General features: G+C 44.2%; 1 protein-coding gene across 1 annotated transcript in view; it reads left to right on the top strand.

Moving 5' to 3' along the window:
- The window catches only part of ptchd4 (patched domain containing 4), a 37,000-nt gene that overhangs the window by 768 nt on the left and 22,489 nt on the right, over positions 1-13,743 (top strand). Inside the window, exon 2 of the mRNA XM_079571802.1 lies at positions 12,176-12,671. Within this exon, the coding sequence (XP_079427928.1) occupies positions 12,176-12,671 (496 nt within the window). The remainder of the gene's footprint in view (positions 1-12,175; positions 12,672-13,743) is intronic.

Genomic DNA, 13,743 nt, shown 5'->3' with positions numbered 1-13,743 from the left:
CATTGGACTCGTGCTCACGTCTTCGCACACATGTTGGCTGTGTTCACCACTTTGCGCCCGCGATTGTGCATAGTTTTAGCTGCTGTTCATTCAACATGTCCTTTTTTTCCCCACATCTACACCTGTGATGCACGTAACCCACATAGGCTGTTACGTGCAGCACAATCAGAGCTGGCTATAATTTCTGAATGAATGGACTTCGATGGGGCGGGGACTATGTGCAGCAGGGGATGATGGGGTTTGAAAGTGAAACTAATGTTTGTGTTTATCAAGATCCCCATTAGCATCCGCAGCATACTGTTTCAGCTTCCTCAGGATAGTGCATACCTGCCGAAGAAAAAATCGCCAGCATTGGGTTCTGTTGAGGTTTTCAGAGGCTTTCAAACGAACAATGTTGAGCACAGGCACAGACACTACAAATGAATCAAGAATGATAATGACATTGTTGTGTTTATGCTTAAAGACACGTTTAAAGACTTTCTGGCCCAGATTGATGTCGCGGTATCTGCTGCAATATTAACATCTCATCATTCATTTTGTAGGGTGATTTATTATGACATTTCTTTTCAAACATGTTGTTTTCACCCATTTAGATTAGGCATCCAACAACGTACCAGGGCATGTCATAAAGGTACTAAGGCATTTTGCGGCTGGACACCAGTGTCAGTGTAAAGACTGAAGACCATTATGGAATTAATAATGATGCGTCCTTATTTTAATCGGCAATTGGGTTGAATCCCTGTGGCCCCAACTCCAGCAGCAAACAACAGATCAGCGGCTGTGCTGTTGTGCTTTTGTGAAAAATGTGGCACCGCATAAGATCCAATGACAGGGCAAAGTGGCTGGGAGTATCATCACCAATAAATGACATCTCACCCCCTCCATTCACATGGACAGTGTCGCTGATGTAGTGGATCGGATTATGCATCCACGGTGTGCAAGTATTACTATTTTCGTCAATATATTGTTTCATTTCTAACATTAAAATTTCAGCATCGGGCGGTAGGTGGGAAATCCCCTCTCAACACTCTCAGCCAAGACCATTTCTCCTTTGATGACCATTTTTGAGTCACAATGTTGACAAAATGACCGGGACAAAATGTGTGTTTGGATTCTCCCTTGTGGTCCTCTAATGTTATTGGATGATATTGTGCATAAATGTTTAGTAGCCCTATCACACTCGTCTTATGAGCTCATTTGGATCATGCGGCCAGTTCTCATGCTGTTTTAATCCATGCTGCTGGGAAACCCCTTCTGGCTCAAACGCACACACGTCTTTATTGCAGGGTATTATTATCGCTGGCTTGCGTTTTGTCCATGTCTCTTACCGGATCCAGTGATAGTAGTAATTGCTCTCAAAATGTCAAGCCATTTCGCAAAACAGAATTATATCGCATCAGAGAGGCGTTGTCCACACACAGTTTCGATGTTGCATGTTGCAGGGAAACCCCCCTCCCCTTACACTCGGAACAGCCAGCATCTGCGCTCGTCATTTCACTCGCCTTTGTTGTGCGATCGTGTCAGGCGAAAAAAATAACCAAAAACGCTGGCAATCGGCGCGTTTTTCCCCCTGATTCCGTTGCGCAAACATGGCTTCAAGCGGCCTCAGTCCAGTGCGTTTTAACCCCTGTCTGTGGAAAACCCCTGTGCACTCACAAGAGCGACGCTGGTGCATGTGAATTGATTGGCTGCATGTGGCTGCTGCTCTGTGCCTCTCCGCTCCTCCACACACACACACACTCACACACACTCACACACACACACACAGAGCAGAGGGATATCCTCGTTTTGAATGCAGTGTTCCCCTCTCCCCAGCCGCCGCCGTGACAAGGCTCGCTCTCTCTCAGCCGCAGTGCACACGGTCTCCGCACGTCCATGATTACGGTTAGCCAACCCAAAGAATCGTGATAAAGCCTGCCTCCAATGCAGATGTCTTGGAAACGTGCGCTCGCGTTTGTACCGCCGGTTTAGACGAGTGCAGCGGGTTGCTGAGTTGTAGCATCGCGCAGTTTTCCCAGAATTATCCATCTGTAATGCAACCCGCCTTGATGACATGAAACCGCGATCTGGCAAAATGAAAGACAATGTCAGTGCTCAAGGAAAGATTTTCAACTGATCGAATATGTGTGCTTTGCAGAGACAGTCACAGTCTTGTTTGTCGTTGTATATTTCGCTGCTGTCCCTGTGCGGCAGCGATTACACAGTCGAGCTCTGGACTGAAACAGAAAGACAGTTTTGGATTTCTAGGATCCCTCGTGCACGAAGTTATAGTTAACATGAATGCATTGGGAGTCTACATGTGGAGAAAATCAGGAGAGTGCAGGTCATCGTTCTGCTCTCAGTATCTACTGTATGTCGCATTTTAGCGGTCACTGTCTGCTACTTTTGAACGTTCATACTTCAGTGCAACTGGTTCAACTGGACCATCGTTCATTTGCTCCGAGCATGACGAGAAGTGTGTGAAAGGAAAGTGTTTGAACAAAGGGCTGCATAAAATAGGAAAATTAAAACACTGAATCCCAGCGTGACAACACCACAACAGACGAGCGTCACATGGATTCCGTTGTTTGCCGTATTGCAGTGTGTTGGACGCACATACTGGCGGTGAGCGAAGTTAACGGAGTCTTTCCGCAGCTCTTTTCTCTACTTTCTCTGCTACGCTCTGACACTTGTTTGGATCCTTGGCTTGTCAGACTTCAGCCCATCAAAACTGTATATAGCAGCGCATGTTTATGGTGTACAGAGAAAACATACATACAGGCATACTACACTGTAACGCCTTCTGTGCAGTACTCGACATCAAGGTACAGATATAGTGCAGTATTCGGAGACAAAGTAGTTGAAAGTGCTTTACAAAACAAGGCGGATGTGTCCAAATGGCATAAGCAGATCCATTAAACAAAGTGAAAAGAGAAGAGAGCCAATGAAATTCTTGTCATAGCAAAATGCAACCGCTTTCAGCCTGGATTTGAACATTGCCCGGAGCAAAAGCCCGTCTTGCATCTTCAGGAAGCCTATTCTTGATTTTAGTTGCATAAAACGGAAACGCAGGCTCGACTAGGGCTGAAACAACTAATCGATTAATCAACGACTAATCGATTATTGAAATAGTTGACAACTCTTTTAGTAATCGATTAATCGTTTTCTGGTTCACAGACTCAAATAGAGCAAAAATGACATGAAAATGTTGTGTTTTTGATGAAAATCGACTTTGTTTTTCATAGTTTGGGTCTGTAGTGTTTTGTACATTGTAGATTTCATGAATATCTGTCTGAGTCTCATCCAATCAGAAAGCAGAAATAGCGTTAAGAGCCTCCTACAAACATTTACTTTAAGTTTACTCCATCAGCACATCCTCAAGCAGCACCACTTTAGCTTTATGTGATAAAAAAATGTCGCAAAAATAACCGATAGATTAATCGATTACAAAATAATCGTTAGTTGCAGCTCTAGGCTCGACCGTGTTGAGCGTTACTGCTGTGCTCTTTGCTGTCATATTCCTGGATCCACATGTGCAGCGCTGCTCTCAGACCCCAGTGCTTATGAATACTGCACAAGTGGCACTAGCACATGTTTAATGCAACACAGAGCTGTCTCCAGAAGCACGAGTCCAGACAGACACACTGACCAGAGCGGAGCTGCGGGGAGGAATTCTGATGACCCGTAACCGTATTCACTCAAAAGTCTGGAGCGCACGTGTTCATGTACATCGGAAGGCCAAAACTCAATTGTTTCTGGATGTCGCTCCCCGCTCTTCAGCCCCTTTCACTCGGAGCTGACCTGTCCATTAAAGCCTACAGGCTGAAGTTAGTGGAGTGAGTTCAAGTCCCAACTCAATTGTTTCTGGATGTCGCTCCCTGCTCTTCACCCTCTGTCACTCGGAGCTGACCTGGTCCATTAAAGCCTACAGGACAAAATCTTTCAGGGCAAAAAAAAAAGAACGTAAAACATGTGGCTAGACTTCAGCTTCCAAGAAGTTCTTTTCTGAAGCTAGGAGTTTTTAGATTCCCTTTACTTAACATCTTGATGTAAAGACTATATGGCTATTAAGTACATTTTCACATGCTGAGTTACTTTGAGTTACTTCTGAGTTTTGTTTTGACGACATTAGCGACACACAACTTCAGATCTTATACAACAAATTCCAACTTGAGTTTTGCATTTTTTCGTTCATACTCAATACATACCATTTAAATGCACCTGTGACTTGGGTCAGTTGAATTGTAAGTAAGGATTGAGCAACTCTGCGTCGTGCATTAAAACTGTATAATGCACGGCTCCGAGTTGTTTATACCGCTTATACTCTGGTCCCACAAACTGGAATTGTTCATTTGAGCCTGTTTGCTTCTTTTAGGTCCTGGGCTGGAGTGATTTTACTTTTGATGCCGTTTTACCCTAAGCTAGTTCCAGCTCAGCTGTTTGTCTTTACATTGGAAACAGCTGCAGTGTTTCCATTGTTTTAACCCAGTTATAACCCAGACTAACTATGGGCTATGTAAGGGATAATGTTTAGAACGCTGGTCATTATCTGAAAAATAAGCACCGACAGGGCGAACCGAACCCTGACGCGAAGCGGAGGGGTCTTGTTTCGGCATGATCCCGCTTATTATACGGCCATTTGCCAACTGAACACACAACATACACATCATACACTTTTATGAAGGTCGAAAGGTTTATTTAATGACTTCCGCGACAAATAGTTCCCAAAAGTTTGTGCGTCGCTCTGCAACGTTTGGCTAGGCTAGAAGCAGCAAGGCTAGTAGCTAGCCTAGCTACTTAGTTGAAGGCGCAGTTGGAGGAATGGTGCCTGCGTTGCCTGCGTTGGTGTTCATGCGGATATCATTTGTCACCTTGATTAATACGCCAGTGTTCACAGACACTGGAGGTAAGGTGGGCTCCTTCAGGAGCTGGGATTTGAACCCCAGACCTTCCGATCATGAGACAACCCGCTCTACTAACTGTGCCACTGCCCTCAGGATGAAAAGAAATGTCGATCGATTACTTATGAGGAAATTGATTTGTTGATGGGGTGATAGAGGACAGGGGGGGTAGAAAAAGCGGTGTTTGAGACGATGCTTCCACTCCATTCAAATTGTTAAACCGTGTTCATATGGTAATGACGAGGAGGAGGTGTTGACTCCACTGCAGTTGATCTCAGTCCTGTTTGTTTGAGAACACTGTGTCGTTCTGTCTCTCCATAGATATTCATGTGTCACACTCGCTACCTGCACAAAGCTGCGGCGCTCAGATAATTGTCGAAGAATGTGATATTATTTAACAACCCACAAAGGCACTGAGTCACCACCAGCAGCAAACAGCTTAAAGAGACCCATGAATCATCCTGATGCATCCAGCCTCTTACATTCACACAATTAAGTGTTACAGATGCGGTCAGGGGAAATGGCCGTAATGTCACAAAGCCTTTGTAGTTATTAACACAAGAGGGGAAAGTCTGATAAAATATAGTTTTTTGTGACAAATTGCTGTTCAAATTTAACATAAAAAATAAATAGGTTCAGTCAGTAAGACACATTAGCAACATAAACAAAAATAGAAAAAAATATCAAAAAAAAATTTCAGCTAAAATCTACATACTAACCTAAGGGTTTTGCAATCTGTAGCATTTCTGTAGCCTCACATGTAGAGAGACAATCCTGAGATATTATGCAGAATTGCCTTTTTAGACCCTTGCCACACATTGCTATGTTGTCCCCTGATCAGAAACTTATTTGGAGTTGTGTTTTCATGCATTTTTGAGTAATCTATGAATCTCCAGTAGAACCATTTAAGGTTAAGGTTAAGGTTTACTTTACTGATCCCGTAGGGAAATTCATTCTCTGCATTTGACCCCTCCTCAATGCCGCTGGGCCGACCTGTAGGAGCAGCTAGAGGATGCCGGCGCTGGTCGTCAGAAACACCTGGCTGGGGGATAAACCTATTGTACATGTGTTAGTGGTAGGGGAAACCAGAGTACCCTTAGATAACTTACACAGACACGGGAAGAACATTCAAACTCCACACAGAAAAGCCCCGTCTGGGTATCAAACCCGGGACCTTCGAGAAGCACGAGCGCTAGCTGCTGCGCTACCGCACCGCCCAATTTGACGGGTTTCGGCACCAACCTCTGTTTTTTCACATACAATGCTCACCTCATTTTCACTGAGCTCCTCCCACAGTCCAATCGTAACCTAGAAGTTGTGTACCTAGAAGTTGCATACCTAGAAGTTGCGTACTTAGAAGTTATGTACTGTGAGGTTGCATACTTATATGTTGTGTACCTAGAAGTTGCGTACTTAGAACAATGGGCGCTGGCTGCTCTGCTTTATGACCACGACACTGGAGGCTGCCATTGCTGTAGTCCCTCCATATCGCCGCTAGTTCCCCATTGAAAAGCATTGGAGTTTAAAAACAACTTTAACGCTTGGTTTCAATTTTTTCAACACTAGACTAGGCTAGATATTCCTCCTGAGATAACGTTGGGTTAGTCACAATTTAAGAAACCAGGCTGGTTTTCATAAGAAGAATTTTGGAAATCTTGTACTTAATGAGGGTCGGACTGTTAGCATTGGAGCTGCGCGAGCTACACGTCACACAAGGGTTGAGTCTACAGTGAAGATCCTGCCCTTGTGCCCTTTTTAGGAACATGCTTCGTCAGAGCTGGGAAGGAGGAGTCTGTAAATCAGCCATGAATCCCCCCACGACCGTGGTCATTATGGTAAACGGGGAGGAGTGAGGAGAAGCTGTCCATTAATATGCAGTCTATGACTTAGAAGTTGTGTACCTAGAAGTTGCATACCTAGAAGTTGTATACCTAGAAGTTGCATACTTAGAAGTTGTGTACCTAGAAGATGCATACTTAGAAGTTGTGTACCTAGAAGATGCGTCCTCAGAAGTTATGTACCTAGAAGTTGTGTGCCTAGAAGTTGTGTACCTAGAAGTTGTTTACCTTTTGCCCCTCACCCTAGGTATATTGCAAACCTGCGAGAGCCAAAACCATCCTCTGGTGCTTTGCTTCTACAACACCACCCTTCACTCAACACCTCCTGATACTAGCGCCGATGTTCAACAGTACACATGAAGCCGGAGAGGCATCGGAGTTTGTTTTGATGGGGAGCGTTTGGAGGAGGGCCTAAAAGAGACAGAGAGAATTTACAACAGTTGCAATGGAAACTTTGTGCAAATTTTCTATTAATTTAGCATTTTCTAACCAACAAAATGCAAAAATATTGAATGGGATGTGTTTGAAATTGTCACTACCTGAAAAATGTCGCATTTCCCAGTTGTCCATGGTGTTCCACTCATACTGGTTAGTTTGATACTATGATTCAAAGCACTAGACCGCACCATTGTCATAATCTCTGGTTTAAGTGGCCGCGCACTGAAATGAATCCAAACCGAAGTTGTTGTTTTTTATGATTAGACCAAGCCTCCATTCACTAAAACAGTTGCTCCCTCCTCCGTGCGCTGACCTTGTTTCCAGTCTCTCCACTCTGCTCTCTCCTGAGTGCTCCGACAGTCTGCCTGCGCTAATTCATGCGCTCGACTTCCTCTCCTCGTCCCATGTTAGACGCCCGCGTTTGAGTCCAGAGCTTGTTAAACTAGAGCCGGTGCCCGGGGCCTGTGAACTCCCCCGAGGTGCTGCTTAAAAAATATAGATTTGTTGTTTTGCTGTCGCGGCTGTTTCTCCAGTTGTGTAATCTGGCGAAGCTGTCAGGTGTTACCCGAAATAACATCGCATGAAAGAGGAGGATAAAAAAAGAAAAGTGGGACACAGCACAGAATCACCAGTAGGGGAAATATCAATAGTATATTTTATGGGGCATTTGTTTTTTGGAGCTGGAGAATGACTTCAACAGAGACCGAGAGCCTGGAAACTGGTTGGGGACGCACATCGGTCTCATCACTGTGCCATAATCCGCTAATAATGCTGAAATAATAGCTGCAGACAGGGCAGTTCAGGACAAGCATGACCAAGGCACACAAGTCTTTATCAGACTTTCCCTGATTTGGTGTAGTCTGCTCTTTGCATGCACATACACATTTTTTTGCTCTTTTGTTGTCATACTCTATTAATATGATTTGTTTGATTTACTTCCTTTGTATTAATTTTGTTTTTAGAGGTAAGTAAACCATCTCTAGTCGTCTTATTTGTTTGGGACAGCCTGGCTCAATGCCCATCCCCTTTCGTGCCCCCCTTCGTACTCCCGCCTGTCCCGACTAGAGCTGCTGGCAGAGGGACAGAGAGACAGAGGAACAGAGCAACACTGAAGTGTAGACACAGGGAGCAGTGGGGGGGTTTAACCACGTGAGCCTTGGCACCAACAAAGACTCTGTTCTCAGATGAGTCAAATTAACTAGTGTTGATTTTCTGCAACAGAATTATTAAGAGAACAAGCGCGGTGTTTGCTTCATGAAGCCCAGGAGAATCAGTGGAAAGATCGGCTTCAGAACACATGTCTCGAACAATTGACTTAGTATTTTAGTGTTCCAGCAGCATTGAGGTGGTTTCAGAAGGGAGAATAAGCATATGGATGTCATGATATTGTAGATATTTTCCATCCTGTTTAGGTTTTCTCTTCAAGCACTCCAATCTGTGTTTCCTGGATTCTGTTGCATCATAGATGAAGCACAACACTGTCCATCACAGTTTTCAAAGCCCATAATCCATCACCGGACCGGTTCTATATAGTTCTCCAGTCAGTGTGTGGATTCTGCCAAGCGCACTGCAGGCCAAGTCAAAATCCTGACCAGCCCAGTCTCTCACTGCTGTCTTTTCCTTACACATTTTAACCTCTTAACCCCCACCCGAACTGAGCACATTTTCTCCAGTTCGTACAACCTAACCCACATCTAAAAGTTTCTTGATTTTCTTGACTTTTTGTTGCATTTTTTCCATTTTTATCCATCATGTTCTTGTCTTTTTTGATGGGTTTTTTGTTGCTCTTTCATCCTCGTTTTTGTCAAGAAGATTTTTAGATTTTGGTAATGACGAACTGGAGAAAATGTGCTCGGTTCAGGTGGGGGTTAAGAGGTTAAAGGAATAGGCCACCGTTTTTACATACTAAGATATGTTCTTACCTAACCTTAGACGTGTTAATATATCCCCGTCTGGTCTTTGTCCGTGCGCTCTGTCACGCAAACGGAGCACATACGCAGCCTCTCCCACATGTCATATAGCTCCAAAAAAGCTCACGATAGAAGCTACCAAGCTCTTCCACGTGTTCCCTATTTAAATGAAGTTACGTGAAGTGTTTTCATGCAAAGTATATTTACACAGAAATGTAACATGTCAATTTTATAAGCAGATAAAAGGGGGAACTATATTGTGAGGCGTAATAATACAGGAGCACAGCGTCCGCGCAGTAACTCCTAAAGACTTCCCCCGCTCACTTCCGTCAATAGAAGCTGCGTGACTTGTACAGAGCCTTTTACAACAAGCAGAAAATATATTTTGGGAAAGTGCTCGCGCATTCCTACCTCATGGTCGAGGTCCTGGGTCCTGTGTCGTCGTCCGGGGTGAGTTGGAAATCTGTGAAACATTACTACACTATATACTTTCTGCTTGTTATCACAGCCCGGCACGATGCACGTAAAAGGCATTGTTCACAAGTTATCGACGCTTCTTCAACTGTTCTCTGCGAGCTCTACAAGTCACGCAGCTTCTACTGACGGAAGTGAGCGGGGGAAGTCTTTAGGAGTTACTGCGCGGACACTGTGCTCCTGTATCATTACGCCTCACAATATAGTACCCCTTTTTATTTGCTTATAAAATCGACATGTTACATTTCTGTGTAAATATACTTCGCATGAAAACACTTCACATAACTTTATTTAAATAGGGAACACGTGGAAGAGCTTGGTAGCTTCTATCGTGAGCTTTTTTGGAGCTATATGACATGTGGGAGAGGCTGCGTATGTGCTCCGTTTGCGTGACAGAGCGCACGGACAAAGACCAGACGGGGATATATTAACTCGACTAAGGTAAGAACATATCTCAGCATGTAAAAACGGTGGCCTATTCCTTTAACATGGAAAATATAATACCACTGTACCCACCAGAGTTGGGCTCACCAAATGCTGGCGTCTCGAGAAATATTCCAGCCCTGAATTAGTCCCATATTGTGGCTCACATAACTGACACATAACCTCTTGTTTTTTTACCATAATTACAACAGCACACGCAGAGCCGTTGCCATCTTCCTTCAAGATGTGCTTAGAGTTGATATTTTACTCACTGTCTCCTGCTGTGGGCGGCCAATCACAGACCGGTCACATGAGGAAGTGTGAGCAGAGTGGTAGTGTAGGAGGTGCTAGGTTACTTTGTTTTGGGACATGTGTTGTGGATTATTTCACTCAAAAATGATGCAGTTTTACAAGCGGCTTTCTACTCTCTTTTTTGGGGGGTATTTTGTGGTCAGTTTAATTTAGGTTTTATGATCATTTTGTCTGCCTGGCAGTTCAGCTCATGACGTGCGTGCCCATTTGGTAAAGTTGAAGTGAAGAGCTATTGAAAAGTGTTTGAATGTGCCTATTGATTGTCATTGCAGGCGTCAAAGTCATGTTTTTTTGTATGAAATTCTTAAGCCTATGTGAAACAGAAATCGACTTAAAGGAATAGGCCACCGTTTTTACATACTGAGATATGTTCTTACCTTAGCTTTGACGAGTTCTTTAGGACCTGTCTGATCTTCCCCCGTGCCTTCAATCACGTAAACACAGCGCAGACGGCGTTAGCATTTAGCCTCTCCCTCTCTCCTCTATAGCTCCAAAACAGGTCAAGATAGAAGCTACCAAGCTCTTCCACGTTTTCCCTATTTAAATATGGTTACGTGAAGTGTTCCACTACAAAGTATAATTACACAAAATTAAACAATGTGGATTTTCTAAGCGGATAAAAGGGGGGACTATATTGTAAGGCGTAATAATACCAGGAGTAGTTCGAAATCCGCGCAGTAATCTTCACTTTACTGCGCAGTAATCTTCACTTTACTGTGCGGATGCCAAATTACTCCTGGTATTATTACGCCTTACAATATAGTTCCCCCTTTTATCCGCTTAGAAAATCCACATTGTTTAATTTTGTGTAATTATACTTTGTAGTGGAACACTTCACGTAACCATATTTAAATAGGGAAAACGTGGAAGAGCTTGGTAGCTTCTATCTTGACCTGTTTTGGAGCTATAGAGGAGAGAGGGAGAGGCTAAATGCTAACGGCGTCTGCGCTGTGTTTACGTGACTGAAGGCACGGGTGAAGATCAGACAGGTCCTAAAGAACTCGTCAAAGCTAAGGTAAGAACATATCTCAGTATGTAAAAACGGTGGCCTATTCCTTTAAGCCTATGTGAAACAGAAATCGACTTAAAGCATAAATAAACCAAGGTGAAACTATTTGTTCAAAAAAGCCTTAAAAGGTGATGGTCATTTTTCATACAATTTGTTAGGAAATGACTTTCTTTTTTACAAGGCAAATAACCCATGGCCTGGTGCTGCTCTGCCCTCCCTTTAATGTGGAGACATCATCATAGCTTCTTCATTTAATTCCTGCTAGAACAGAAAATAAATAACCAGGAGTGCGTGGACAGGGGTTGTGATTACATGCGCACGGGTCGGCTGGTAGTACATTAACTAAAAGCACAGGCCATTTGTCCGGGAGGAGCTGAGGAGAATCTGGTCTGTATTGGATATTGATCGAGGCGGTGCTATTTTAGTTCGGATTTAAGTAGCTATACAGTATATTACCTCCAGGTTAAGGGCCAAAGATCAGCGTGCGTGTGTGTGAAACCGCACGCCGTCTTTTATCGATGGACTTGTTGTTAGGTCTGGAATATTAAACGTGAATTTTCTGAAGCAGCGGATATAGGTTACCTTTTAATCCACCAAGGACTGAACACCACTCCCACAGCCTTGAAAACTTTGAAATCTAGATGACGCAAATTGAGTTACATTATATTTCACGTTCATTGCAGCTTGTGTGGTATTTTAGGAGATGATTATACACTTTTAGAGCTAAGGTTTACTGTCATTTTTATGGCTGAGAGTTGACAGTATCCAGTATCGTTAGAGTCAATAATATTGTTTATCGCAATACTTTCTTGCCTCAATGTATCGGACTTCAAATGTGTTATCGTGACAGGCCCATGCATCCCTGATCATGCCTTCTCTTTAATTCCGCAGGATGGGCGCGTGTCGTTCATCGGCCACCAGCTGGGAGGGGTCACCTTCTCCCCGAACAGCCGGGACCAGACGGTGAAGTCCGCGCGGGCCGTCCAGATCACCTACTACCTGCGCAACAATGGGCCGGTGGTGCAGGACATCATCGCAGAGCGGTGGGAGAACGAATTCTGCGCCCTGGTCCAGCGGCTCTCCTCCGCCCCTCCCCCCCACAGCACGGACCAGCTGCACCTCCAGTCGCTCACCTCCTTCAGCCTGTGGAGGGACTTTCACCAGACGGGGGTGCTGGCCAAGGGGGAGGTGCTGGTGAGCCTGGTTTTGGTGCTGCTGGCTGCCACCATCTCCAGCTCCATGCGGGACTGTCTCAGGGGGAAGCCGTTCCTGGGACTGCTGGGCGTCCTCACCATCTGCATCGCCAACGTGACGGCCGCGGGGATTTTCTTCATTTCGGACGGGAAGTTCAACTCCACGCTGCTGGGGATTCCCTTCTTTGCAATGGGTGAGCGAGTGGATAAACTGCTGTGTGTGCTGGATTCAGAGTCCCACTTTAAATTGCAATGCTCATGTCTTTCCTCAGGATGAAATACGGATTAGGGATTGGTCGGTCGCGAACGAGTTGGTACAAAGAGCCGGCTCTTTTAAGTGAACGATGAGAGGCCGAGTCTCAAAAAAAAAGGGCAAATGCTAAGAAAGAAACGAGTATGAGAATGGGATCGGGGAGAGAGGGAGAAAGGAGGTAAAACATCTGCAGCTGCAGCCCCGTCCGCCAGGAATGAACCTGCTGTTTACACAAAATCAAGATCTCTACAAACTTAAACTAATCCATAAACATAGTCAGTACATCTCTAGCTTTTAGCCACTTCTTAAATGAGAAATATCCGCCACATATTTTGGGTTTTATGGTTAGATAAAGTTACGCTGGGTTTGTGGAGTGAAAAGTAAACAATGCGTCGCAATGTCGGCCTTTACCGCTCATGTGTTTGAGCCCATTGCAAAAGCACCTAAAGCAGAAGTACAACAGAAGTCCTGGCTAAAGTTTGGACTTCAGTGATATCTGGAGTCTGTGTCCCTCTCTCAGGCTGCAGCAGGACCAGGGGCGGAGCTACAGGCAGCTGAGGGAATGGGGAGAAGCACTAAGGATTTTGACTGTAAATAAAAGAGTACATTATGTAACTACTACCAGCTTTTAAAAGTTCATGTGTTGCTATAATAAACAATGGCTCTACCATCTCGAAAAATCAACGTGGATTATTGAAGACAAAACAACACCACTATAAGCCAAAATCACTTCATTATAGCAATAGCAAAACATTATTTTTAATTTCTTTCTTGATTATAGTTGTTTTGTGCTGGGAGTAGTCGAAAAGCTCTTTTAACATGCCATGAATCCAAATCTCTCCTAAATTTAAACTGTATATGTAAAAACATGAAGAGCCATTTGGGAGCCAAAAAAGAGCCGGCTCTTTTGGGTGAGCCGATCCAAATGATCCGGTTCACCAAAAAGAGCCGAAAATCCCATCACTAATACGGATGTGCTTTTTTTATCATCATCTCTATTACTCAAAGCTTTG

This window comes from Gobius niger (genome assembly GCF_951799975.1).
Source record: "Gobius niger genome assembly, chromosome: 15".
Classification (NCBI taxonomy): Eukaryota; Metazoa; Chordata; class Actinopteri; order Gobiiformes; family Gobiidae; genus Gobius; species Gobius niger.
The sequence above is the reverse complement of the archived record's forward strand: the minus strand, read 5'-3'. Positions and strand labels throughout refer to the sequence as shown.